The sequence below is a fragment of the Bufo bufo genome, chromosome 1 (assembly GCF_905171765.1).
Source record: "Bufo bufo chromosome 1, aBufBuf1.1, whole genome shotgun sequence".
In the NCBI taxonomy this organism is placed as follows: Eukaryota; Metazoa; Chordata; class Amphibia; order Anura; family Bufonidae; genus Bufo; species Bufo bufo.
In genome coordinates, this window is record NC_053389.1 from 130,659,483 (window position 1) to 130,684,605 (window position 25,123).

At 46.4% G+C, this 25,123-nt stretch overlaps 1 protein-coding gene across 1 annotated transcript in view; it reads right to left on the reverse strand.

Annotated features, from left to right (window-relative positions):
• Positions 1 to 25,123, reverse strand: part of LOC120994679 (EZH inhibitory protein-like) — a 57,056-nt gene that overhangs the window by 29,799 nt on the left and 2,134 nt on the right. Inside the window, exon 2 of the mRNA XM_040423458.1 lies at positions 22,972 to 23,112. Within this exon, the coding sequence (XP_040279392.1) occupies positions 22,972 to 23,112 (141 nt within the window). The remainder of the gene's footprint in view (positions 1 to 22,971; positions 23,113 to 25,123) is intronic.

A 25,123-nucleotide genomic window follows, 5' to 3' on the forward strand; every position in this document is an offset into this window, starting at 1 on the left:
GATGAAGCTTTGCGAAACCCGTGTCGGGCTATGAGTTTTTATGAAATTTTATGTGAATGAAGCAAGTCTTTAATCTTGACCTCCCAGGGAAATTTCCTGGTGGGCCGATGCCCAGGGAGCTGCCTTGGCCCTCCTCACGGCTGGCCAGTGAGAGTTTTTGGGGATGTATTTTGTGCTTATATGGCCAGTATTTTGTGATGAACTGTGGTATTTGGCTCTGTTGGGGTGGTATAATGTGTGACAATATGGTATTGCTGGCCCTAACTTCCATGAATTTGTACCCGACTACAAAACGGGGCCACTTTTAGTATATTTCCAGGGCCACTTCAAGTTCCCAGTCCACTCCTGCCAACAGTGCTGGATCCAGTGAATTCCAACAGGCTGTTCTCTGCTGGAACAGCCTGCCAGAATAACTAATGTAGATGGAAAGTATCTAGTAGATGAAAGTAGACTAATACAGGTCAACATACCTCTTCCATCCAGTGACGTCTCCTTTGATGTAGATGTTCTCTGTCCTCATCTTCTCTTTTCTGACCAGGCCGCTATGATTATTTCTTTCAGATATTTTTTCTCTCTGCAGAGTTTGAAAGACATCTTAGTTTCCTACTTTTCCATCATCCTCCCACCTTCTGAACACCCCATCCTGCCACCCCCAATACTATGCCCGCTGTGCTCCCTATACAAGTTACACACAGTTAGTTCCCCTTCAATAATTATTGGCACACAGTGTCCTAAAAAATAACTGTGCCCAGGAAACAGTGTCCCTGACACTAATAGTGTAAATTTTCCTCAAAAATAATTGTGCTAAGCTGATACCGTGCCAGGGTACTCCCCACAGTCCCACCAATATACATAATTATCTACCAGACAACACTTAGTAGTAATAGTGCCCCTACAGTAATAATATCCCCACTGTGTCCCAGAAGTAATAATGCTCATACTAGTATTATGTTCCTCATAGTCCCTTAACTGTAATAAAGCCCACCATAATGCCCACGGTAATAATAATTCTCTTTATAATGTGTTACAGTAAAAATAAAAATGCCCTGTTGTGTGGCAGTATAAAAAATACCTCCTCTTAGTGCCCCCTGTAGAGCCAATGTACCCATAGTGCCCTCATAATGTGTGCCAATGCCCCCTACTGTGTGCCCAAAAAACCCTCTTAGTACCCCCAGTTGAGACAAGGTACCCTTAGTGCCAGTATAAATTCCCTATATAATGACTCCAATAGTGCTCCTCTCCCCCCTTCTCCATAGTGCCCCCCATGTCTGCCAGTATATAAGATAGGGCCCCAGAAGATGCCCCTATAGTGCTCATTTCCCCCTTCTCCATAGTGCCCCCCATGTGTGCCAGTATATAAGATAGGGTCCCCATAGTGCTCCTCCCTCTCCATAGTGCCCCCCATGTGTGGCAGTATATAAGATATGGCCCCCATAGTGCTCCTCCCCCTCCATAGTGCCCCCCATGTCTGCCAGTATATAAAATAGGCAGGCCCCCCATATGTCAATTGCTCAGGCCCCCCCATATGTCACTTGCTCAGAATCCCCCCCTAATATCAGTTGTTAATTATTTATTCAGGCACCCTCATATGCTCATTCAGGCCCCCCATATCGATGTGACAGACGCCCATCAGACCTCAGATCAGACTAAAAATAAATAATTAAAACTTACCTCTCCTGCTCCGCTGCTCTCCATGTCTGCCGGGGTGTCCTGATGTGAGTGCCTGCCCTGCTGGTCTCCAACAGCCCGCGCTGCACAGTTACGTGACCTGACTGCGTACAGCGCCAGGTCATAGTGCGCGCTGTACGCAGTCAGGCTGGAGGAGACCAGGGAGGAAGCGGAGCCGGAGGGGTAAGTAAGTGTTTACCGCCACCGCCTCCGCCTCCGCCTCTCTCTTGCATACCAGAGGGACCCATTCATAATAGTGAGCGCTTCCAGAAGCGCTCGCTAGTATTAATAGGGCCCCTCACACGCCGAGCCCCTGTGCAGCTGAACCGGCTGCACAGGCGATATGTCCTCCCCTGCCTGTACGTTTGCTAGTATTAATAGGCCCCCTCACACGCCGGGCCCCTGTGGAGCTGAACCGGCTGCACAGGCGATATGTCCGCCCCTGCCTGTCAGTATTATGGACAGACTAGACCATGGAGAGATGGTTAACCATTCATTTCAGTCTCCAGCATGTATTACCATTATCACAGGGTTCTACTGGATATAGACCCTAGAGAGAAATTTTCTGGTGGGCCAATGCATTGGGGGAGGGCGCAGGTGCCCTCCTGAATTCAACTGTATTGCTGTCTGAAGGACGGCAATCCTGCCTACTTGTGTTGCCATGCCTTCTGTCAGTTTGGACCCACCCACAACATGGAACCACTTTCAGATTTATTCCAGGGCCACTTTAAGTTCCCAATCCGCCTTTGTATTACACAAATAGTATCAGCCAATATAGTAACAGCTAATTATCAATAGTCTCAGGGACTGAAACCCAGTGAACAACCGATTGCTCAGTGCTGTTTTTTTTTTTTTTAAAGCTTTTCTTCAGGACACACTCCCTTTAGAACTGCCTTAATTCTACATGACAATGATTCAACAAGGTGCTGATAGCATTCTTTAGAAATGTTGGCCCATATTGATAGGAAAGCATCTTGCAGTTGATGGAGATTTGATTGATGCACATCCAGGGCACGAAGCTCCCGTTCCACCACATCCCAAAGATGCTCTATTGGGTTGAGATCTGGTGACTGTGGGGGCCATTTTAGTACAGTGAACTCATTGTCATGTTCAAGAAACCAATTTGAAATCATTCGAGCTTTGTGACATGGTGCATTATCCTGCTGGAAGTAGCCATCAGATGATGGATACATGTTCTCATTCTGTTTATGCCAAATTCGGACTCTACCATTTGAATGTCTCAACAGAAATCGAGACTCATCAGACCAGGCAACATTTTTCCAGTCTTCAACAGTCCAATTTTGGTGAGCTCGTGCAAATTGTAGCCTCTGTTTCCTATTTGTAGTGGAGATGAGTGGTACCCGGTGGGGTCTTCTGCTGTTGTAGCCCATCTGCCTCAAGGTTGCGCGTGTTGTGGCTTCACAAATGCTTTGCTGCATACCTCGGTTGTAACGAGTGGTTATTTCAGTCAATGTTGCTCTTCTATCAGCTTGAATCAGTCGGCCCATTCTCCTCTGACCTCTAGGATCCACAAGGCAATTTTGCCCACAGGACTGCCGCATACTGGATGTTTTTCCCTTTTCACACCATTCTTTGTAAACCCTAGAAATGGTTGTGCGTGAAAATCCCAGTAACTGAGCATATTGTGAAATACTCAGACCGGCCCGTATGGCATCAACAACCATGCCACTCTCAAAATTGTTTAAATCACCTTTCTTTCCCATTCTGACATTCAGTTTGGAGTTCAGGAGATTGTCTTGACCAGGACCACACCCCTAAATGCATTGAAGCAACTGCCATGTGATTGGTTGACTAGATAATTGCATTAATGAGAAATAGAACAGGTGTTCCTAATAACTCTTTAGGTGAGTGTATGTTCTAAAGCATTTTTTGGCTTTTATTAGTGGGAAAAAAATAGCTTATTAGCTGTTGTGTAGTGAAGTGCTAAAATTACAGTCCTTTTTGTCCTGTATTAGTGGCAAAAGTAAAATATATTTGCCGTTCAGCGGTGCAGTTATATGTTGTAAAGCCTTTTGTGGCATGTATTAGCGGAAATATATTTGGCTCTCATCGTTGCAGTTATCTGTTGTAAAACCTTTTGAGGCATGTATTAGTGGAAAAAGAAAAAACATATTTGCCGATCAGCGGTGCAGTTATCTGTTCTAAAGCCTTTTGTGGCATGTATTAGCGGAAAAATAAAAAATATATTTGCCGCTCAGCGGTGCAGTTATCTGTTCTAAAGCCAGGCCCTGCACAGGGGAGTGGCAGAGGCGTAAATATTTCTGCCGCAGGTAGAGGTTGCAGCAGACTAAGGGGTTGTGGCAGCAGGGGTCACTTCGAGAGGCCTGAGCCCCCAGTGTCAGCTAGCGGTCGTGTCGTGACCAGCAACCCAGCTGTTCTTGAGTGGTTGACTCGATCTTCAACTTCGTCGCAAGTGACATCAGACACCCCCAGCCAAGAGTCAGTGGGTTCGTCAGACACAACCCTTAGTTGGCATAGCCCGGGAGACGGTTGAGGAGGACATCAGTGACGTGCAGACAGTACTCGATGGTGATGATGTAGTTGATCGCCCTTGGGAGCCGGGTGACGAAGGTACTTCATTTTTTTTCTTTATATAATAATGTAATATTATAAAATCCAGTGTCTCCATGAGAAATCTGAAGCGTGGGGGCCCGTGTAGCTTCTACACACTTTAAAAATATTCCTTCAGCGGTGCGAATAGTTGCCGGATGACCGGGACGCTCCATGCAGCGGGAAATTTCTGAGACGTCCGTATAGTGCAGGGGGAATCCGAAGACTCTCTCTATCTCCGTGCACCACAGGATGTCCTCTTTCCCATCTATGATGACTGGGAACTCGTGATTTTGTCCCTGACGAAGAGACCAGGGGCTGGTAGATATGGTTTGAATCTTGACGAACTTCGCGACTCTTCCAGGCTCCAAGTAATCTTGAAGCTTTTTCTTCTCATTATCTGTAGTTCCTAGAGGCCTGTTTATGCCAGACAGATTCCGCCAGAAGTATCTGGCTCGATGAGCAGCCGATACCGCACTTGCATCAATCTTGACAGGATTAGTCTCCAGGTGGAGAGAAATTTGTTTTTTTAAATGCTTTCTCCATCGCAACCAGATTCTCTCCTGTCTTAGGCAACACTTTATTGAGTAATCGTGGAAAGACAAAAAACTGTTGTTCACTGCCTCCATAAAGGCCTTTCCGGTGTGGGTTAACCACAGATTGAATTATCAATTATCAGATTGAATTGTCTCCATTCTTCAATCTGATAAAATAAATTTAAAATATTAAATTGAACTAAGAGTTGATTAAAATGATAAGAAACTAAACTTAAATTCGCCAATATATTATCCCAATCTTCGAAGGAAATTCCCAGACAATCAATTTGTCAAGCCCTTTGTCACGGAGAGCGCATATTAAATCGTGTTTTAAGCAACACTTTATAAAGTTGAGAAATTTTAACATTCTGTCCCATATTCCTTATAAATAAATAGACGAAGCGGGGTGATCGAGAAAACTATTGCACAGGGCATGGGGGAGGAGGGGTCAAACATGGAGGCAGAGGAGGACACGAAACAACATATATTCGATACTTCAAACTTAAAACCTGTAACCAGGTCTCAGACGACACCGAAGATCCAAGCAGGGGGGCGGAAGGAAGCAGCGGAGACCGAAACATCAGAAGGAGGGCAACCTTCCCGTCTGCGTACGAGGCAGCAAGCAGACAACGCCAGACAAGGAGGACAAACGCAGGGGATCCGCCGAGAGTCCGGACCAGAAGAACATAAAGGGCCCAGAGGAAGGGGTGTCCCATGGTTCAGATAGAGTTTTGTGTCTTGCATAGTGCGGCGGAATAGAACGGTCGGAGAGAGGAGCAACATAGCAAACCTACGTCATCGTGTCTTCACCCCCTCTGATGAAGGGGCTTCATCATCAGGAGAAGAGGGTGGCAGCTTGCCTGTGAGGCAGCGGTGGAGCCAGCAAGTTGCTTGCATGGCTGTGAGTCAGCAGGGTGGCAGCAGTGGGAGGTCGGTAGCCAAACGTGCTCAGGGTAGACCACCCACTTCGCAGGAGTCTACCTGCCCGGGAAGTAGCGGTGCACGGGTTCACGGAGGCAGCAGCTGTAGCAGTCAGTCAGTGCGTAGTGTTGGGGGTAAAATCACCTTCTTGGCGGTGTGGCAGTTTTTTGTTAAGCCGCCATAGGAGGTGAACATGGCCATATGTAGAATCTTTGGGCAGAAGGTGAAGCGTGGTCAGGGTGAAAATGTTGGAACCACGGCCCTGTGTTAACATATGCCATAAAGACCACCATAAAGTGGCCTGGGAGAACCGTGGCTGGTGATGTGGTGGTCCAGACTGCCGCAGCAACCGCTGCATCACCCAGCGGCACACACTAGATTTCAGGCAGTCAAGGCTCCACCACCTCAGCCGAAGGGAGCTGTCTGTCCTTTCCAATATCTGCCGGTCCTAATGCTCCTACTCCTCATCCTACTCCTCGTCAGTCATTCCATAAGCAATCGATCACCGAAGCGATTGCCAAGACACAACAGTGCACTCATCTAATGGCACAGAAGCTGAACGTGCTCCTGGCCAAGTTACTGGTGCTGTAGTCCCTCCCATTCCAAGTGGTGGACTCTGCACCTTTTAAGAGAACTAATGGCTTGTGCCGAGCATAGGTGGAGAGTCCCAAGCCATAATTTCTTTGTCAAAAAGGCAGTACCGGCCCTGCACACACATGTAGAACAGAAGGTGGGCCAGTCCTTCAGCCTATCTGTGTCTGCCAAAGTGCACGGCAGCTCTGACGTGTGGAGCTGTAACTACGGTCAGGGCAACTTGGCCAGGTGATGCTGCTTCCGCCTCCACGTTCTCACGCCGTTGGTGCTGCAACAATGTCTGCCTCTGCCTCCTCATCCTCCACCATGTTCTCAGCCTCCACTGCAGGGACAATTCACAGTGCCCCTCCATCATACCACCAGATGTTTTTTTGGGGTTATTGTTCTGACGGATCAGAGGAAGGGCAAAATAATCTTTGACGTCAACACAAATTTACTGCTGACACCCTCTCCACTCTGTCTGGGGGCTCTACTTGTATAAGCGTTTAATAGAACACGTTCTGTAGACATCTATGTGGAATCAGCTGCCGACCGTGTAAAAGGAGTGCGCTTCTTCTTGACGCTAACATTGACCTGTAAAACTGAGTTCACATTTGAGTTATTTGGTCAGTTTTGGCCTCATGACTGCCCAAATAAGTGAAGTGTGCAGTGATTCTAAGAGTGATGCCTGTCATCTGCATGTCATACAGACTAACAGTATTATTTCACTGCCAAAAAAAAACTCCCTATGTGTGTTACTGCAAGGAACAGTGTTTACACCACTATAAAGGCTCTCCGAAGCCAGGAAAAAGCTGATTTTTGACACAATTCATCGCAAATAAATCCAGATCGAACCAAATCGAACCAGCGGATAGGCTGGCTGCACAGCATTATGGGTGATCTTGTGTTCCTGGGATTGTCTCCTCTATACTTATTTTTGCTTTTTAATATATGCAGACGCTATTTTAGGAAAAGCTGATTCTATACCGCGAAGTGAGAGAAAATTTGGATTCGTTTAGAATCAAAGTCGGACCGAATTCCGCTTCGAATGCCTAGCTTCACTCTAGACAAAATATTTCCATCAGTTATTGTGTGACAAAAGCAGTGGTGAAGTCTTCTCAGAAATAAGGTGTAATGACCTGCACCTGGCTTTGGCTTAATAACTGATGGAAATAGCTGACCAAATATTGGCCTTACTTGAACAAAGTTTTGCTTTGGATTATAATTTTGAGGTAGTCTCTACAACATACAACATGCAATTCATATAAACAATTTTCCTAAAAATAAAATAAAAAAAAGTGCATTTCAGAAGCCAAATTACTGTATATCTTCTAAACCAGTCACATTTGAATGGGGGCAAATGGAGACTATAGATTCTGTTACCTCAAAACAATATTTTACACTTTGTTTGCTAGCATTGCGGCACTTGTGAGCACCACATCTCTTTGTACGTTCTCACAATCCATTAAAACAGAGGACAAGACCATCTTAAAATAGGTCCTTCTTATCCATGGGCCCTGTTAGTCACATGGGATGCCTCTTTAGTACAGACTGGAGCACTGGTCAACAGTTGCCACCATACCTCGTGCCTGATATGGTTAGGTCGGGCAACAAGGGATCAACTTAGAAAAATAAAAAGGTTTTAATGCCATCCAAGAGAAGTTCCTAGATGGTTATGAAGTCTATAACAAACATAAAAAAGACAAGCATACAGTTTGGACAATCTTGCCATAAAGGTCAATTTCCGTCCAAGATACAGTATTCTTGTTCAAAAGTTGATCTTCATATATTCCTTTTTAGTGCCCAGAAAACATTGTATCCTTGAGGCCATTACACCATATAAGAATATAATGTATGCGGGCATGATTGTTCATTTGGACATCAGGTGCCTATTTTGCTAGGAAAAGTAAAAATAATAATAATAATAATAATAATAATAATAATAATAAAAGTACATTAGTAATAGGTTTTAATCACATGTACAATATTATTTTAAAAAAAGTGAAACAGAAAGAATTTTACATAACTGGCTAAGGTCATCATGTTATCATCCACGGGATGTTTAAATAACATCAGGAGAGTCCATAATCTGTAAATAATTGACATCCCACATATGAAATTTGTAGTGAATTTTCATTTAAAGATCATAATTATTCAATGTGTCTAATTTAGCTGAGAAACACAGAGATTACAAGTAGTGATGATCGAGCATGCTCAGCTACACAGCCAATAAACATGCAGGTAAGTACTGCCCTCACTGAAATGCCGTAGCCATGTTGGCTGATGTCATTACAGTGATTGGCTGGCCGGAACACGTCATCGGGTGCTAAATAGCACCCGATGACGCATGTTCGGCTCATTCTTAGGAAGAGCTGTGCTGAGGAAGGGACAGACAGCGTAGGGAGTGATTTAAGAATATTATTACCACCAAAAACTTTTCAGAGACCCAAAAGTCCTTTTAAGAACTATTAAGTGTGGCAGCAGCAATCTATATTTTTAGTGCAACCTGCACTAAATAGCAAAAACTTTACAGACTCAAAAGTCCTTCTAAGTACTATTGTGTGTGGCAGCAATATCTATTTTTAGCGCATCCTGTGCTAAATAGCGTACAATAGTTAGGCCGCTGCAGACAGCGACATTAGCTGCACCACATCTCCAGCGTAAAGTGTGCGCATCAAAAAATATCTGACTTCCAGCGTACTTTTTCCGTAGACGGTGTCCGCTGCGGACAGTGACATTAGCTGCACCACATCTCCAGTGCAAAGTGTGCGCATCCAAAAAATATCTGTGACATCCAGTGTACTTTTTCAATAGACGGTTTCCACTGCGGACAGTGACATTAGCTGCGCCACATCTCCAGTAAAAAGTGTGCACATCCCAAAAATATATGTGACATATAGTGTACTTTTTCCATAGATGGTGTCCGCTGCGGACAGTGACATTAGCTGCGCTACATCTCCAGTGTAAAGTGTGCGCATCCAAAAAATATCTGTGACATACAGTGTACTTTTACAATAGACGGTGTCTGCTGCGGACAGTGACATTATCAGCGCCACATCTGCAGTGTAACTTGTGCGCTTCTAAAATTTATATGAGATATACAGTGTACTTTTTCCGTAGATGGTATCTGCGAGATTTACACGGCAGACGGGGCCAGCAGGAGAACCAACCCTGGCCTGTCCCTGTCAATCAAGACAGAAGGGCGTGGAAATGAGGTGGGCGAACGGAGCCTCTAGGAGCAGGTGCCAGCCTCCCCCCCCCCCCCCGCTCCTAGAGGCTCATTTGCATATAATACAAGTTATAATTGCATGAAAACGGGGGCACACTTAAATAAAAGAAATGCAGAATTAAATTCAGGTGACATTTTCACATCTATAATGTCAGCCTGTTTAATAGCGAAAATTGGGGTGACAGAAACCCTTTAATTCCACCTGTTCTGCATGGGTGGGCAGAAGAGGAGGAAGGGGATGAGGAGATTGAGAGTCTTGCCTGTTGGTACTCTGGCACACATGGCTGACTTCATGTCAGGCTACCTTTCCCGCGACCCACGCGTTATATGAATTTTAGACAACACGGATTACTGGTTGTTCACCCTTCTCAACCCCCGCTACAAAGAGAACTTCTCATCTTTCATTCCTGTGGTGGAGAGGATGAGCAAAACTGTGCAATACCAGAAGATCCTTGGTGAAAATTGCTCCAAAATTTCCATCTGACAACGCTGGCGGCAGAGTCCATACTTCCTGGTGCAACCGAGGAGGGGAGACGAGGGGAACACACAGCAGTTCCAATAGAGGCAGGGCAACACTCTCCAAAGCCTGTGACAGTTTCATGACACCCCGCCAGCACCCTCACCCTGATGCGCGGCCTAGTGTCACAAGGAGGGAAAAATGTTGGAAGATGGTGAAGGAGTACATAGCAGACCGTGTCAACGTCCTCAATGACCCCTCAGAGCCTTACAACTACTGGTGTCCAAGCTGGACACATGGCACAAACTTGCGCTCTACGCCTTGGAGGTGCTGCCCTGCCACCAGCGTTTTGTCTGAGCGGGTATTTAGTGCTGCTGGTGGCATCATAACAGATAAGCGTATCTGCCTGTCAACTGAAAATGCTGACAGGTTGACTCTTAAAAAAAATGAACAAGGCCTGGATTGACCATGACTTCTCGACTCCACCAGAGGAAAGCTGATGAACATAAAGGCACTTTTAGGCTCCATTCACACGTCCATGGTGTGTTGCGGACCCGCAAATTGTGGATCCGCAACACACCCGCCCGGCACTCCTATAGAAATGCCTATTCTTGTCCGCAAGCTGCGGACAAGAATAGGACATGTTCTATCTTTTGCAGAGCTGCGGACCCGAAGATCGGGCAGCGCTCTGCAAATGCGGATGCGGACAGCACACTGTGTGCTGTCCGCATCCATTCCGTCCCCATCGAAAATTAATGGGTCCGCACCCGTTCCGCAAAATTGCGGAACGGATACGGACCCATTTGCGGACGTGTGAATGGAGCCTTAATGTGTTGTTTATAAATGTACTGAATACAGTGTATTCCCATGCACCCCTTCCACCACAAACAAGGGTATATGGTTGAATCTTCCTTTTCTCCTCCTCCTCTTCCATCATATCAACATGCTTATTCGTCGTATATAATGCCCTCGCATATATGCCCTTCACATATAATGTTTTACAGGGTCAGCTCAGCTGCAGGGCCTCGTATATAATTTTTTAGAGGGTCAGCTCACCAGCAATCCCTCACCTACAATGTTTTACAGGGTCAGCTTACCAGCAGTCCCTCACATATAATTTTTCAGAGAGTCAGCTCACCAGCAGGCCCTTGTGTATAAGGTTTTACAGGGTCAGCTCATCAGCAGGCCCTCATCTACAATGTTTTACAGGGTCAGCTCACCAGCAGGTCTTCACCTACAATCTTTTACAGGGTCAGCTCACCTGAAGGCCCTTGCATATCATTTTTTAGACGGTCAGCTCGCCTGCAGGCCCTAACCTACAACCTTTTAGAGGGTCAGCTCACCAGCAGGCCCGCACCTAAAATCTTTTACAGGGTCAGCTCACCTGCAGGCCCGCACCTAAAATCTTTTACAGGGTCAGCTCACCTGCAGGCCCTCACCTAATTATACCTAATAGGTAATTTGCACGCTGCTGCCTTGCTTGGATTTGGTAGACGTTGCCGTTTCTCAGGCTCCCACTCCGGAATCGAACACTGATTCACCTTTATCCGTGCTCACCATAGTTTGAGCTGAAAATAACATCGAAAGTTGATAGGGAAGACATCCGAATGGATCATCGCCATCACGGGGAAGTGTGATCTGCCCCAGGTTATCTAGAGTCACTAAAGCGGCAGCAGGCCCTCTCCCATAATGTTCTAGATGGTCAGATCAGCAGACCCTTGCTCCAAATGTTTTTGAGGGTCACCAGCAGGCCATCAATCATAATTTTTCAAGGATGTGTATGATGCCCTCCTTTATGTGTAACAAAAGGTGTACTGGAGTGCCGGTTCCTTGTAATTTTTGGCTGCCCTTTCACTTAGTGCATAGGCTTTATGAGTGTAAGAGTTCCACTACATGAACAATTGTACCACAATGTGAATGAGGCCCTCCATTATGTGATATACAGGTTGTATCGGAGTGCCTCTTCCTTGTAATTTTTGGCAGCACTTGCACTTTATATACAAGTAAATATACAGGAAAGAATGTTTCCTAACAATATTTCCTCTGTATAAAATCGGTTTTATCTTTGGTTTGGTGCGTATTATTGTCAGTCTGTAAAAGTGGCATACTACTCAGACAACATCGTTCCCAGCAGCGACCTGGGATCCCAAGATGCATCCAGACATCTTCCCCATGCTGTTCCCGAACCATTTCGGAGGTGTTTCCATCAATTTCTGACCTTTTCCTATGAACCAGGCACCCTCCCCTCTTCAGAGCAGGGGGTGCCTGGTTTAATGCTCGGGTTCTTCCATAGACTTCCATTATATCCGAGCATCCCGATGTGTTCGGCCCGAGCACCCGAGGACTTTGGTGCTCGATCAACACTAGTTATAAGTTAATGGCCAGTTCTTACAACACAAAAATGAAATTAACGGCAGGGTAAATGAATGCCTAGTTCACTGGTAAATAAATAATATCTTTCCTGAAAATATTGCTGTTCAAGGGGCTATAAAAACCATCCACATGTGAAAATGCTATCTGCTCTCTGCAGTCATAAGCCAGTGACTATGAAAACCAGACAGAACAGTTCTGTAATTCCAGAGCACCTAATCTCCTGCCTGGTTCTTTCCAGGAGCTTTCTAGTGTTCTCATTATGCCTTCTGCTAACCATTCTGCTCACCACTTCTTATGCTAAGGATTCTAGCAAGGGTTCATTTCTTAAAGGGGTTATCCCATAAAAAATATTCTACAGTTTTCAAACCAGCACCTGGATCTGCATACTTTTGTAATTGCATGTAATTAAACATTTACTATAGCTACTAAGGAATAACATATATCTGGATAGCTTCACCTGCTGTTTGCTCTTTATCTCATTTCTCTGTCCTGCTCACTGAGATAGAAGCACATGCTCAGTTCCATCCTTCAACTGTCACCAGCTGCAGCAGACATGATTCGCCATCTGATAAAAGACACGTCTCCTGAGCTGCCAACTTAAAATAAATCTAGCAGAACAATTTAAGCAATGAATGGGGAGATCTCTGGATCCATGTGAGGTACAGGGCTGGTTCTAACTTTTTTTTTAGAAAAAGGTTGTCATCTAGTAGATGACGAATAATTGTAATTTTTTACATCAATCATGGGATAATCCCTTTAAAGAAGATCTGACTATGTCAGTGATTTCCATTCCTTGGGGTAATCCATGAATACTTCCACCAGCAGTGAACTTCTACTTAAAGTCAATGGGAGCTGAGCTGCAGTACCCAACAATGGCCACTTCACAGTGTACAGACCTTTGGTGTTCCTTCCTGGAACTTGTAACAGCAGATTGTTGGGGGTGCCGATGGGTTTTGGGCCCCCCACCAACCTGTTTTTGTTGACCTATCCTATGAAAAGGTCATCAATATCTAACTTGCGGGGAAACCCCTTTAATCAAAAATCTTTTAACATAAATTACCTTTACCATATAAATAAAAATATACAGTATATTAGAACTTTTCTTTCCCTAAGTTTAAAATGTTTCAGGTGTGCATCGTGTGCATTGAAGTATTGTCTCCTCTTAAGAAACATCCCTGAAAGGTGACCTTTGATATCCTCTGTCTGCAAATAACAGAAGAAATGTGACAGGTTGCGTTCTTCTCGCCATCTTCAAAACTTGTAAATCCGAGCACTATTACATTTTTGTGTGGATTTTCTGCCTAGATAACATAACAGGTAAGCAGGGCCGGTTCTAGGTGAAATGGGGCCCTGGGGCGAAAAACAATAAGGGTCCCCCCCATGACACTTGCTGACTTTAACGTCCCGTATTGACTCTGGAGATTTAATTTGTGGACATTAATACAGAAAAAACTGTATATTGTGTGGCACAGTGTAGGCTATATGTGTATAACAAACTTATTTCACATGAAAACTTACAATTACTTGGCTTGGCCCTTGGGGATCTTGGACACCACTTCAACACTTTGGCCGGGGGGCTCGGTGGAGCTGATGTTGTGTTTTATTCTAATGAGAAAGATTTCATAATAAGGATTTGGTGAAGGGACAGAGGGATAGCGGAGCAGGGAGAGGATGGTGCTGCTACTAGGGGGTCATACCATGGGGGAGTAATAAAGCCCACCATAATGCCCCCCCAGTAGAAATAATTCTCCTTATAATGTGACAGTGCAAAAATACCCCCTTGTAATGCCCCCAGTTGAGCTAATGTTCCAAATAGTGCCCCCATAATGTGGCACTATAAAATACCCCTATATAGTGCCCCCAGTAAATGCACCCATAGTGCTCCCCCCTCCCTCCTAGTGCCCCCATAATGTACCAGTATAAAATGTCCCATATATAGTGCCCCAGTAGATGCCCTCAGTGTCCCCCATAATTTGTAAGTATAAAATACCCCTTCTTAGTGCCCCCCGTAGATGACCCCATAGTACTCCTCTTCTACCTTCCCCATAGTACCCACCATAATGTGTCACAGTATAAAATGCTACTGTACAGAGCCCCCCATATGAAATGCACTTTCTTTGTGGCCTCAGTAGATGCCCCTATACTGCCCACCAATAATGTGCCAGTAATAAGTGCCCCCATAATGCCACCCAATAATGTGCCAGTAATAAGTGCCCCCATAGATGTCCCCCAATAATGTGCCAGTAAAATGTGCCCCCATAGATGCCTCCCAATCATGTTCCAGTAATTAGAGCCCCCCCACCATCTTGTGCCAGTAACAAGATCCCCCCATATCATGAGCCAGTAGCCAGAGCCCTCCCATATCAAGTGTCAGTAGCCAGAGCCCCCCCCCATATCATGTGCCAGTAGCCAGAGCCCCCATATCATGTGCCAGTAGCCAGAGCCCCATGTGCCAGTAGCCAGAGCCCCCCCCCCCCATCATGTGCCAGTAGCCAGAGCCCCCCATTATGTGCCGGCCTAGTGCCGGCAGCCTATCAGAGGAACAGGGGAGGGACACACCTCTCCCTCCCTTGCCCCACATCACAGCCATCTGTATCGCTGTCCTGAGAACGGCGATACAGATGACTATGGAGATGAGCGCTTCCACAATGGAGGTGCTCATCTCCCTGTGTGACTGTCCTGCCGCTGCTGCCCCCACTTGCCGCCACGGGGCCCACAAAAATATATTTAGTTGCGGGACGGCGGGGGCACCTAAGGACTTGGGGACCCGGGGGCAGTTGCCCCCCTTGCCTGAATGGAAGCGGCGGCCCTGCAGGTAAGTATTGTAATTACACAAATCCAGTTCTGTAGTCAATCTAATTTATGTATATGTCCAAGATTATAACTTCCACATGGATTGTCACAGGGGTGGCCACCAACAATAAATGCCCCCATGATATACAGCTCCTAATTTGATGGTGGATACAGTATTTTCACTCTGGGCTCCTCTGACTTAAGCTAGTATTGTGACAGCAGTTTTCTTGAAGGAAACCCATTTGTGATGTCACAGCCCCTCCCTCTCTTTATTGTCAGGGCCAGATAAAACAACTATGCAGAAACCTGGTCCTGACAATTATGGGAGAGAGATAGAGAGGAGCAGGCACAGGAAGCAGGAGTAGCAAGGGTGCACAGAGTGGCTTGGGCCCACCCTAAGTAGACTTAAAGGGAGATTCCACTTGTTTCAATTTATCCCCTCTCCTAGTGGTAGGACCTCCACACCGATCACGAAAATGGGTGCCCCATACCCCCTGAAATGAGTGGAGCGGCCATTCTTTCCTAAGGGTGTTCGGTTATCTCCGAAACTCCCATAGAAATGAATAGAGCAGCCATGCGCATATGCGACTGGCCATTCCGCTTATTTCAGGGGGGCTGCAGGGTATACAGAACCCCCATTCTCATGATCGGTGGAGGTCCCAGCGGTAGGACCCCCACCGATCTAATAGTTATCCCCTATCCTGTGGAAGAAGGAAGGAGTTCAGCATCGGATGGTTCCATAGTAGTCGCCTGGTCCGCCTGCATTGAAGGTATGCCATGGAATACATCCAATAGCATTAAATAACAATAACATTTGCAAGTACTCTGATCTGGGGTACTGCATATGTAGTTTTCAAAGATTCAAAACCAGAGAGAACGCATGAATTGTCTGACAAAAGGAAACCTCGAATTTCCCAAATTTGAATTTATTTGGTGTATTTCCATGTTTGCCGTTTAGATTTTTTCCTTTGCAGAGCCTGAAGACATATTGCTTCAAAGAGCAATTTTAATTGAAATGATAATGACTTAAGTTCTCCTAGTCAAAGTTTAAATATGTATTACAAATGTTCACGTAAGTTAGGAGCTGGGGATGAGGATTCCCATACATATGAATGGAAAATTACACTCAAGATGAAGAGTCTCCTTTTAATGCCCCATGGCCCAGTAACCCCTGCAGTTGTCATGTTATGTAACACATTAAGCATTCCTGCATTAAAGGGACACTGACAGGGCCAATAAGCATATTGAGGTATATATATGGCAGTACAGGTCTTATAATGGGTATTACAATCATCTAAGTATCCCCCCTGTCCACATAATACATACAGTAAACTTAAGTTTTATAACCTGCTCCAACGGTCTTCAATCTGCCCAAGGGGCGGCGTTTCACCTCTCTTGCGCCCAGCCAGCCTCCCCCAACTGCTGCTTTGAAGCGCCGCCCAGCTCATGAATATTCAGTTTGCTGGGCGGCTTCTGCGGTCCCCGCTCTGAAGCGCTGCGCTTAACAGTGCCCTGCGCATGCGCCGGATCTTGTGAAGTCGGGGACAGTAAGCGCCGCCCAGCGAAGTGAATATTGATGAGCTGGGCGGCGCTTACTGTACCGGACTTCACAAGATCCGGCGCATGCGCCGGGCACTGTTAAGCGCAGCGCTTCAGAGCGGGGACCGCAGAAGCCGCCCAGCAAACTGAATATTCATGAGCTGGGCGGCGCTTCAAAGCGGCAGTTGGGGAGGCTGGCTGGGCGCAAGAGAGGTGAAACGCCGCCCCTTGGGCAGATTGAAGACCGTTGGAGCAGGTTATAAAACTTAAGTTTACTGTATGTATAATGTGGACAGGGGGGATACTTAGATGATTGTAATACCCATTATAAGACCTGTACTGCCATATATATACCTCAATATGCTTTATGGTTTTGTCACGGCTGAGAATGGGGAAAACCCTCAGCCGTGTGATGGCAGAAGATGATGGTCGCTACTCAGCCAGGACCACAGGATCAGGGAGCAGGTCACCTCCTATCGTATCCCTAATACTGACCCTGACTCCTAGCTGTATGAGCCGACCCTGATGGTAGGAGGGCTCATACTCCGGAACCTTGGGGTCCCTACTAGACCTCAGGGTGGCCCTGAACTAGGAGCAGGGTAAGACGACCCTTTTAGGCACGGACGAACAGGAGTCTCACTGGCCAAGCTGCAAGGAGATGGGGAACATAAACAGACATATGGATATGACAGATGAACCAAGCAGTTCCACCCTAACCTGCCACAGCCTTGCTGACTGGAATCCGTGCTCAAATACGCTGTCCACACAAACACTAGGGAGACAGCACAAACAGCAAAACACACAGGTAACCAGGACATCCATAGCTGCAATAAATATCAAAAGTATAAAAACATCAACTTAACATCAGACATTCTTTTTTATGACCACAAGGGTGGCCCTTACTGGAAAGATGGTATATGAACCAGGAGGATGACTCCAGCAAACCGCATGGCTGAAGTACCCCTCAACTACTGCCTTCCAGCAGGAAGCTAAATAGCCCAAGCGGCCACACTCACACACACACTAGGAAAGGGGTTAACCCTTCCATCACCAAATAAGGTAAGTGTCACTTAAAGGGGGAGTGTAGACACCACAAACTCCCTCATACCAAACATAGAAAGTGCACACTAAGACCACACGTTGCCAGAGGCAACCGCATGCCGTGACAGCGAGCGCCTAGCAACCGCTCAGTCCGCTCCACTGCCAACAACCTTATGTTGCCAACGGCAACCACACGTGAGGCAAGATACAGAGCTCACACCTGTGTTTGACAACATAAAACAAACCGCTGACAACTGCATGCAAACCAAGGAGTCACGACCACAACCATGGTCGTGACAGGTATTATGTGACAGAAAAATTTATGTTTATTATTGTAATAAGGCATCTGATACATGGGGTGGCTTATGTTTATAAACAGTGACATAAATAAAGGGGGTCCAAAGGGAGCAGCCGCACTCATGGCCCAGGTGTCCGACACCCGCATAATTCAGGGTGGCCCATAAAAAAGTAGCCCACCTCCAGCGATAGTATGACAAGATGAGCAAGGAAGTGCATTGTTTTTTTTTATTTTTTATTACACACAAGTCACAAAAGATGCTGAAAGTGGTGGCCGTTCACATCTATGAATCTTTGGGCACCTCGGCTTATGTTGGTTGATGCTGCTTGCAGCTTTTTAGCAGTGATGCTGCAGATAGTGTTTGTGATGTTTTCCCTGAGTTCATCCAGGAGATGTGGATTGTTAGTGTACAATTTCCCCGCAGATAAAAATTGCATGTGGACAAGTCTTGGGAACGTGGTGGCCATAAACCTTTGCTCACAGTTCACTCCTCCGTAACAGGTCATGAAACCGTGCCGGTGAGTTCCGTGAGATGCGGCATGTTGCCCCATCTGGTTGGAAAAAGCACAACATTTTTTTCTTCTGGTGTTAGTTGGTTGTAAAACTGTTGAAAGATGTCCAGGTAAATTGCGGTGTTCATGACAATGCGCACCAAACACCAATTATCTGGTCGTGAAATGGTGTTTCGTGAGTCAAATGGTGATTTGCAGTGGACAAGTACCTTATATTCTGGGAATTTTAAGTTCTCAGTCCACCCTGGCAGCACTTGACTTTACCCTAAGAAATCTTATCACAGAAGATATTGTAGGTTAGGGTCGATAGCATTCCTAGACCTAAATATAGCCTTAGTAAATATACACATTATGGTCCCAATCATTCGATGCGAGTTCTATAAACAGTTACTGTAATCTTTATACATCTCTGAGTTAAAGCTAGAACACCAGAATGATCCTTCAAAATTTTGTTGTTTCCCATTTCCATATGAAGTGCAAACTTAGCAATGCCAGGTTTTCTAGAATAGTGAGTGACTAACAGGTTTACTGTTATACTGAACAATCAGGGACGGAGTGGGAACTTAAAGTGGCCCTGGAGAAAAAAACTAAAAGTGGCCCCGTCCAAATTGACTGAAGGCTGGACAACAGAAATAGATGGGGTCAGCAATACCGTAGTGCATAACAAAACACCACCCCAAGCAGAAACTAATACCTCTGTACAGCACGAAATACTGACGTCCGCGGCAAAATATGAAACTGTATCATTATCCTGAGGGATGCAACACAGTTCAGTTCAGGAGGGCCTAAGTGCCTGATGCTTTTATATTAATGCTGAGAGCAACAGATCATTATGTACCTGGTTGGCGGTGCACTACTGTGGTGAATGCAATCATCAAAATCTGACTAAACCCTCAAACTAATGTTAAAATGAGACTTTAGCCAATATATCCTTATATGAAGGACATACCAGAGCCCGCACACCCCGTCAAGGTATCTCAAGTGGCACGGGACCTAACGCTAACCTACCTGTGCCATATGGGCAGTACCAAGAGCCAGTTGGCAAATTACAGAAGCGTAAGGTCCGACTCACAGAAGCGTAAGGCCCGACTGTAAGATGGGACACTTTACACCCTGTGAGGGATAGTCTGTCACTTCCTGGAGACTGTATTAGTCTATTGACTCTTTTGTGTCCATTAACACCCATTCATTACAGCTGCCATAAAGCACACACATCCTGCATTACTGTCTATACAGTTAGGAGTCGTGTGGCTCCATTATGACCATTCTAAAATAAACAGTGCACCATATTGAATGTATACTACCTGTCAGTGAAATCCAGATCATGTGATTAGATTTACATTGGAACTTGTCAATTGCCCATTACGATACCCCATGTCCAATATCTGGGGAATAGATCTCCAGGAGGAACATCTTTGTATCTTGGTGAACATGAAATATGAAAGGGATTCTACTAGGAGCCTGGGGAATCATCTTCAGTCATTATATAGAGCAAGGATTTAAACTTCTTAGTGTTCAGATTAAAATGACAGATCTGTCAGAAACTATAAAAGCATAAAAAGAGGAGGCGAGAGACTCACACATACAGTGCCCTTACTCAGCATGAGACTATGATGCACCGAGATGATCCTGCTGAGAGACAATTGTGGAGTTGTGTCTATTGTAATGGAGTTTTATGCATTATAATGACTAAATGTGCCTGAAACGTTCAATACACAGCCTGTATTATTGGGTTATTCAATGACTTAAAATAGATTCACCTTATTATTTCTGCCCTTTTTATTTGGTTCATGCAACAATTATTTGCAGAATAAGACATGCAGCAACTAAAGGAAATAATCATTGCATACACAAAGTGGCGGGATGGAGGGAACAGTAGATATATTTATTGCACACAGGTCCTGTGAAAAGCAGGGTAATAGCTTACATGGGCACTGTTCAGACTGTCACTTGTAATTGTCACCTTTTGAAATCATCCTCTGGACCTTTCACCTCTCATGACATGTCTGTTTTAGTAGCCAATTACATTCCACAATGGAGATTTATTTTTATTTTTTATAACTATGTTGTGCTATTACTCTATTAATCCTACTAGAGGTTTATAAATTACCGATTGAGGCTCTTCCCCTGCTCAGTCTGAAAATGGCAGCACAGCCCGTGCAGACCCACACCCCAGACTGGTAACACTCGGTTGAGTACTAATTCATAACCTCATAGTAAGAATAATCTGAGGAATGGCACAACATAGAGGAGGGATCAGCAATCTTTGGCACTCCAGCTCCTGGGAAACTGCAACTCCCAGCATGCACACTTACTTGGCTGTTCTTGTAACTTCCATAGAAATGTAAAAAGGATTCTGGGAGTTGTAGTTTCAGAACAGCAGGAGCGCTGGAGATTGCTGATCCCTGACATAGGGTGCTCCAGAATGGTCATTTAATATGGAATACAATTATTTAATGTCAGGAGAGGTGACATGAGGCTGCATGAGACAGGATGCTACCATTCCCTTTATAAATAGGGAGTGACCGTACTTATCTAAGGGCTGTTGGAATCACGCTCCGTGTGTGATCCTCCGTTCTGGACTTGCAGGAGCACAGGGCATTATACTGATTTATAATGCTATGTGCCTCTGCGTGACTTTATTGCAACAGAATCCTAGTGACAGCTTTATTTCAGTATGATCCTGTGGCAGGGTTGCCAACCAGAATATTTCTTTTTTCTGGACAACTCATCCCAAAATCACGGTACAGCTAACCTTTTTTGCGGATAAATTAGAAATGATAAATAATAATGAATGATAAAAATTATATGTAATACATATCCAGGCTCAGACTGGCCCACAGGGGTACAGGTGAATCCCCCGGTGGGCATCTGAGCAAGGTGGGCCCCTAGTCTCCCACCCCCTGCACAAGTGGCACATAACACATGAAGAAGGCATTGGCTATTCGTTCCGTCCTATAACCCTACCCAACCCATAACCTCCACCCCTCACCCTCACCCATATAAATAAACACACCACACCACTGCTTGGATTTAATCGGCCACAGCAGCCGTTTATTAAAAAAATACAACATAAATATAACATGAGTTAAACCCATGACGAGGGAGGTCCTAGAAGCCCCAATAACTTTATACACACGGGAACACCTGCGTCTCCATCTTGCCCCCAGCCGTTGAACCCAGCTCGGAGGCAGCAACTGATGGACGTGTAATTAGTTCCTACCAGCTCCTCAATGAGAGTCCAGCCCCTCCCGCGGGGCCCTCCCATCCTCAGGTACCACCATATTCCACCACTTCAAGGACCTCCCCCTCCTCCACGACTGCCGCGACATATCACAACACCAACCCTCACCATTTCCACTTCAAAAAGGGTGGGGGCGGTGGGCGATTCAGTCTCCTGGCCAACACTGCTCCTACTTCCGCCTTCTTCCTCCTTCTCACCTCTGGCCACGCCCCCCGCCGCCCTAGCAACTCGTGCTTCCCTCAGCTCCCGCCCCCACTCACTATTGACCCTTTCCTCACCAGTCCTGCACTGCCAAGCCCCTTCATGAACGTCCTCCCCCACCGCTGCGCTCCTGTCCGGACTGACTTGAAGAAGGCATTGGCTATTCGTTCCGTCCTATAAGCCTACCCAACCCATAACCTCCACCCCTCACCCTCACCCATATAAATAAACACACCACACCACTGCTTGGATTTAATCGGCCACAGCAGCCGTTTATTAAATAAATACAACATAAATATAACATGAGTTAAACCCATGACGAGGGAGGTCCTAGAAGCCCCAATAACTTTATACACACTGGAACACCTGCGTCTCCATCTTGCCCCCAGCCGTTGAACCCAGCTCGGAGGCAGCAACTGATGGACGCGTAATTAGTTCCTACCAGCTCCTCAATGAGAGTCCAGCCCCTCCCGCGGGGCCCTCCCATCCTCAGGTACCACCATATTCCACCACTTCAAGGACCTCCCCCGCCTCCAAGAACGCGCAGCTTGACTACCTCAACCCTGCGCGTCCCTCCACATACGCAGAGCTATCTCCACTTCACTCTGGAGCCCCAGAGCCCACAAATCCGTACCCACCGCATTCAGGTGCACTCCATCTGCTCTCCAAAACGCACCCTCACCCTTCTCCAATACCTCATGCCGCACCACCACACCACCATTCCTCGCCATAAAACGGCCCACCGCTCTGTTTACCTTTATCCTAGCCTTATTAAGGCTCACCACTGACCTCGCACCTCTCCACGCCTTCCGCGGCACAATGTCAGACCAGACAATGATCACCCCCGGAAACAACGCCCAAATCCTGAGTAAGTCAAACTTGACATCCCGAACCAATTCCCTAAACGGACGCTTTCCTAAATCATTCCCCCCCACATGCAAAACCAACACATCAGGAGGACGATCCAAACGAACGAAATGATGCACCTCCCGCAACACTCCGCCCCACAACATACCTCTGACTCCCAACCACCTGACCGTAGCCAACTCCGGACTCACACCCAACTGCCGACCACTCTGCCTCACATCCACTCTGATTGCACCCCAGAACACATAGGAGTGCCCCAAAATCCACACCAACGCCGCCATCATTCGACCTGTGAACACAAAAGAACAAAATCAACATCACCTACCAACATCCTTACTCTACAACAATGCAGGCCGCACATACGATTTAAAACGAACCGACTCCCAACGCCCAATCCTCCTAATCACCTCCTCACTGGCGCCCAACCTGGCTGCCTCAGTTGCCGTACCAATTCTGAATGAATGCCCAGAATAATCCTTGACCGGCACCCCCAAAACCTTTAAACATTTTTTAAAGACCGCCAAAAACTCAAACCTAGACAAAAAGGAACCGTCCTCATGCCTCAAAAACGGGACCTCGTTACTCTGCAGACCCGCACCATACGATCCCGCACACTTCACCGGGCACATACTACACCCCGGCACTGAAAACAACGTAAAACGCTGCCCTCTACCCTCCTGATCCGTCTTTGACCTGCGAATCCGGACATGCAACCTATCCCCCACCAACTCAATATCATCACTCCTAAGCCCCCCTGCTCTCCTAACACTATCACACACCAACTCCCCCAAGCGAAAAGCCCCAAAAAACGCCAAAGCAAACGCAGCCTTAAACAGCCCCAGCTCCCACCCCGAACTGCAAACACCACCCAACTTATCACCCATTTGCACCAACAACTCAAAAGACACCGGCCTCCGACTGTCCGGCACCCTGCCTGCACCCCTCCGCCAACCCTTCAAAACCTGCCTCACCAGAAAACTCTTAGTCAAATCAGGTAACCCCCGCCACTTAAACCCAAACGCTATACCTGAAATAAGATGATTCACCTTTGACACCGACCACCCCTCGCTCTTCAACTGCCCCAACAACATCAACAACCTCACATCGCCATCCACTCCACCGGCACCCCAAGCCCCATTCCACGCCTCCCAGGTCGTCCACGCCTTACCATACTCCCTCCAAGTACCCGGACTCAACGAATCCCTCAACAACCCCATCACTTCTCCTCCAGGATCGCCCACAGCCACGACGGACACTCCAGACCCTCCACCTCCGCTTCTGGCGCAAGAAGCCGGAACCGCTCCCACTGTAAACGAGAAAGAGAATCCGCCACTGAATTAGCCACTCCAGCCACATGTTCCGCCACCAACCACACGTTAATCGACAAACAACGCAATACCAAAAACTGTAACAGCCTAACCACCGGCGGGGAAGATGCGGACAAACTGTTGATAGCCTGAACCACCCCCAAATTGTCACAATGAAAGCGCACCTTCCTGTTTCCCAATTTTTCGCCCAACAACACCACCGCCATTGCAATGGGAAAGAGTTCTAACAAAGCCATGTTTTTTACCCACCCACGACTTACCCACGACTCTGGCCACACGCCTGCACACCATTGTCCCTGGCAATAGGCCCCAAAACCCACCCCCCCTGACGCATCTGTATATAACTCAAAATCCACGCTATCACACAACTCCGTCATCACCAAAGACCTACCATTGTACTGACCCAAAAACTCCGCCCACACCCTCAAATCCCCTTTTAACTCTTTACGTAACCTGATAAAATGATACGGCGCCGATACCCCTGCCGTAGCCGCGGCCAATCTTCTACAAAAAATTCTACCCATAGGCATAATTTGACACGCAAAATTCAATTTACCTAACAATGACTGCAACTCCCGCAACCTAATCTTCTCCCTCCCAATGGCCCTATCAATCTCCTGTCGTAGATCCACCAACTTATCCTGGGGAAGCCTACACTCCATCCGTTCCGTATCTATAACAATCCCCAAAAAACACAATTCCGTCACCGGACCCAACGTCTTCTCCTGCGCCAACGGTACCCCAAAGCGCGCAAAAACCGACTGCACTGTATGCAGCAACAAAGAACAAACCCGTGAATTTGCCGGCCGTAAACATAAAAAATCGTCTAAATAATGGATAACGGATGAACAACCTGAAACTTCCACCACTACCCATTCCAGAAATGAGCTAAAAGTCTCAAAATACGCACATGAAAGAGAGCAGCCCACCGGCAAGCACCTATCCACAAAATATTCCCCATCCTAAAAACAA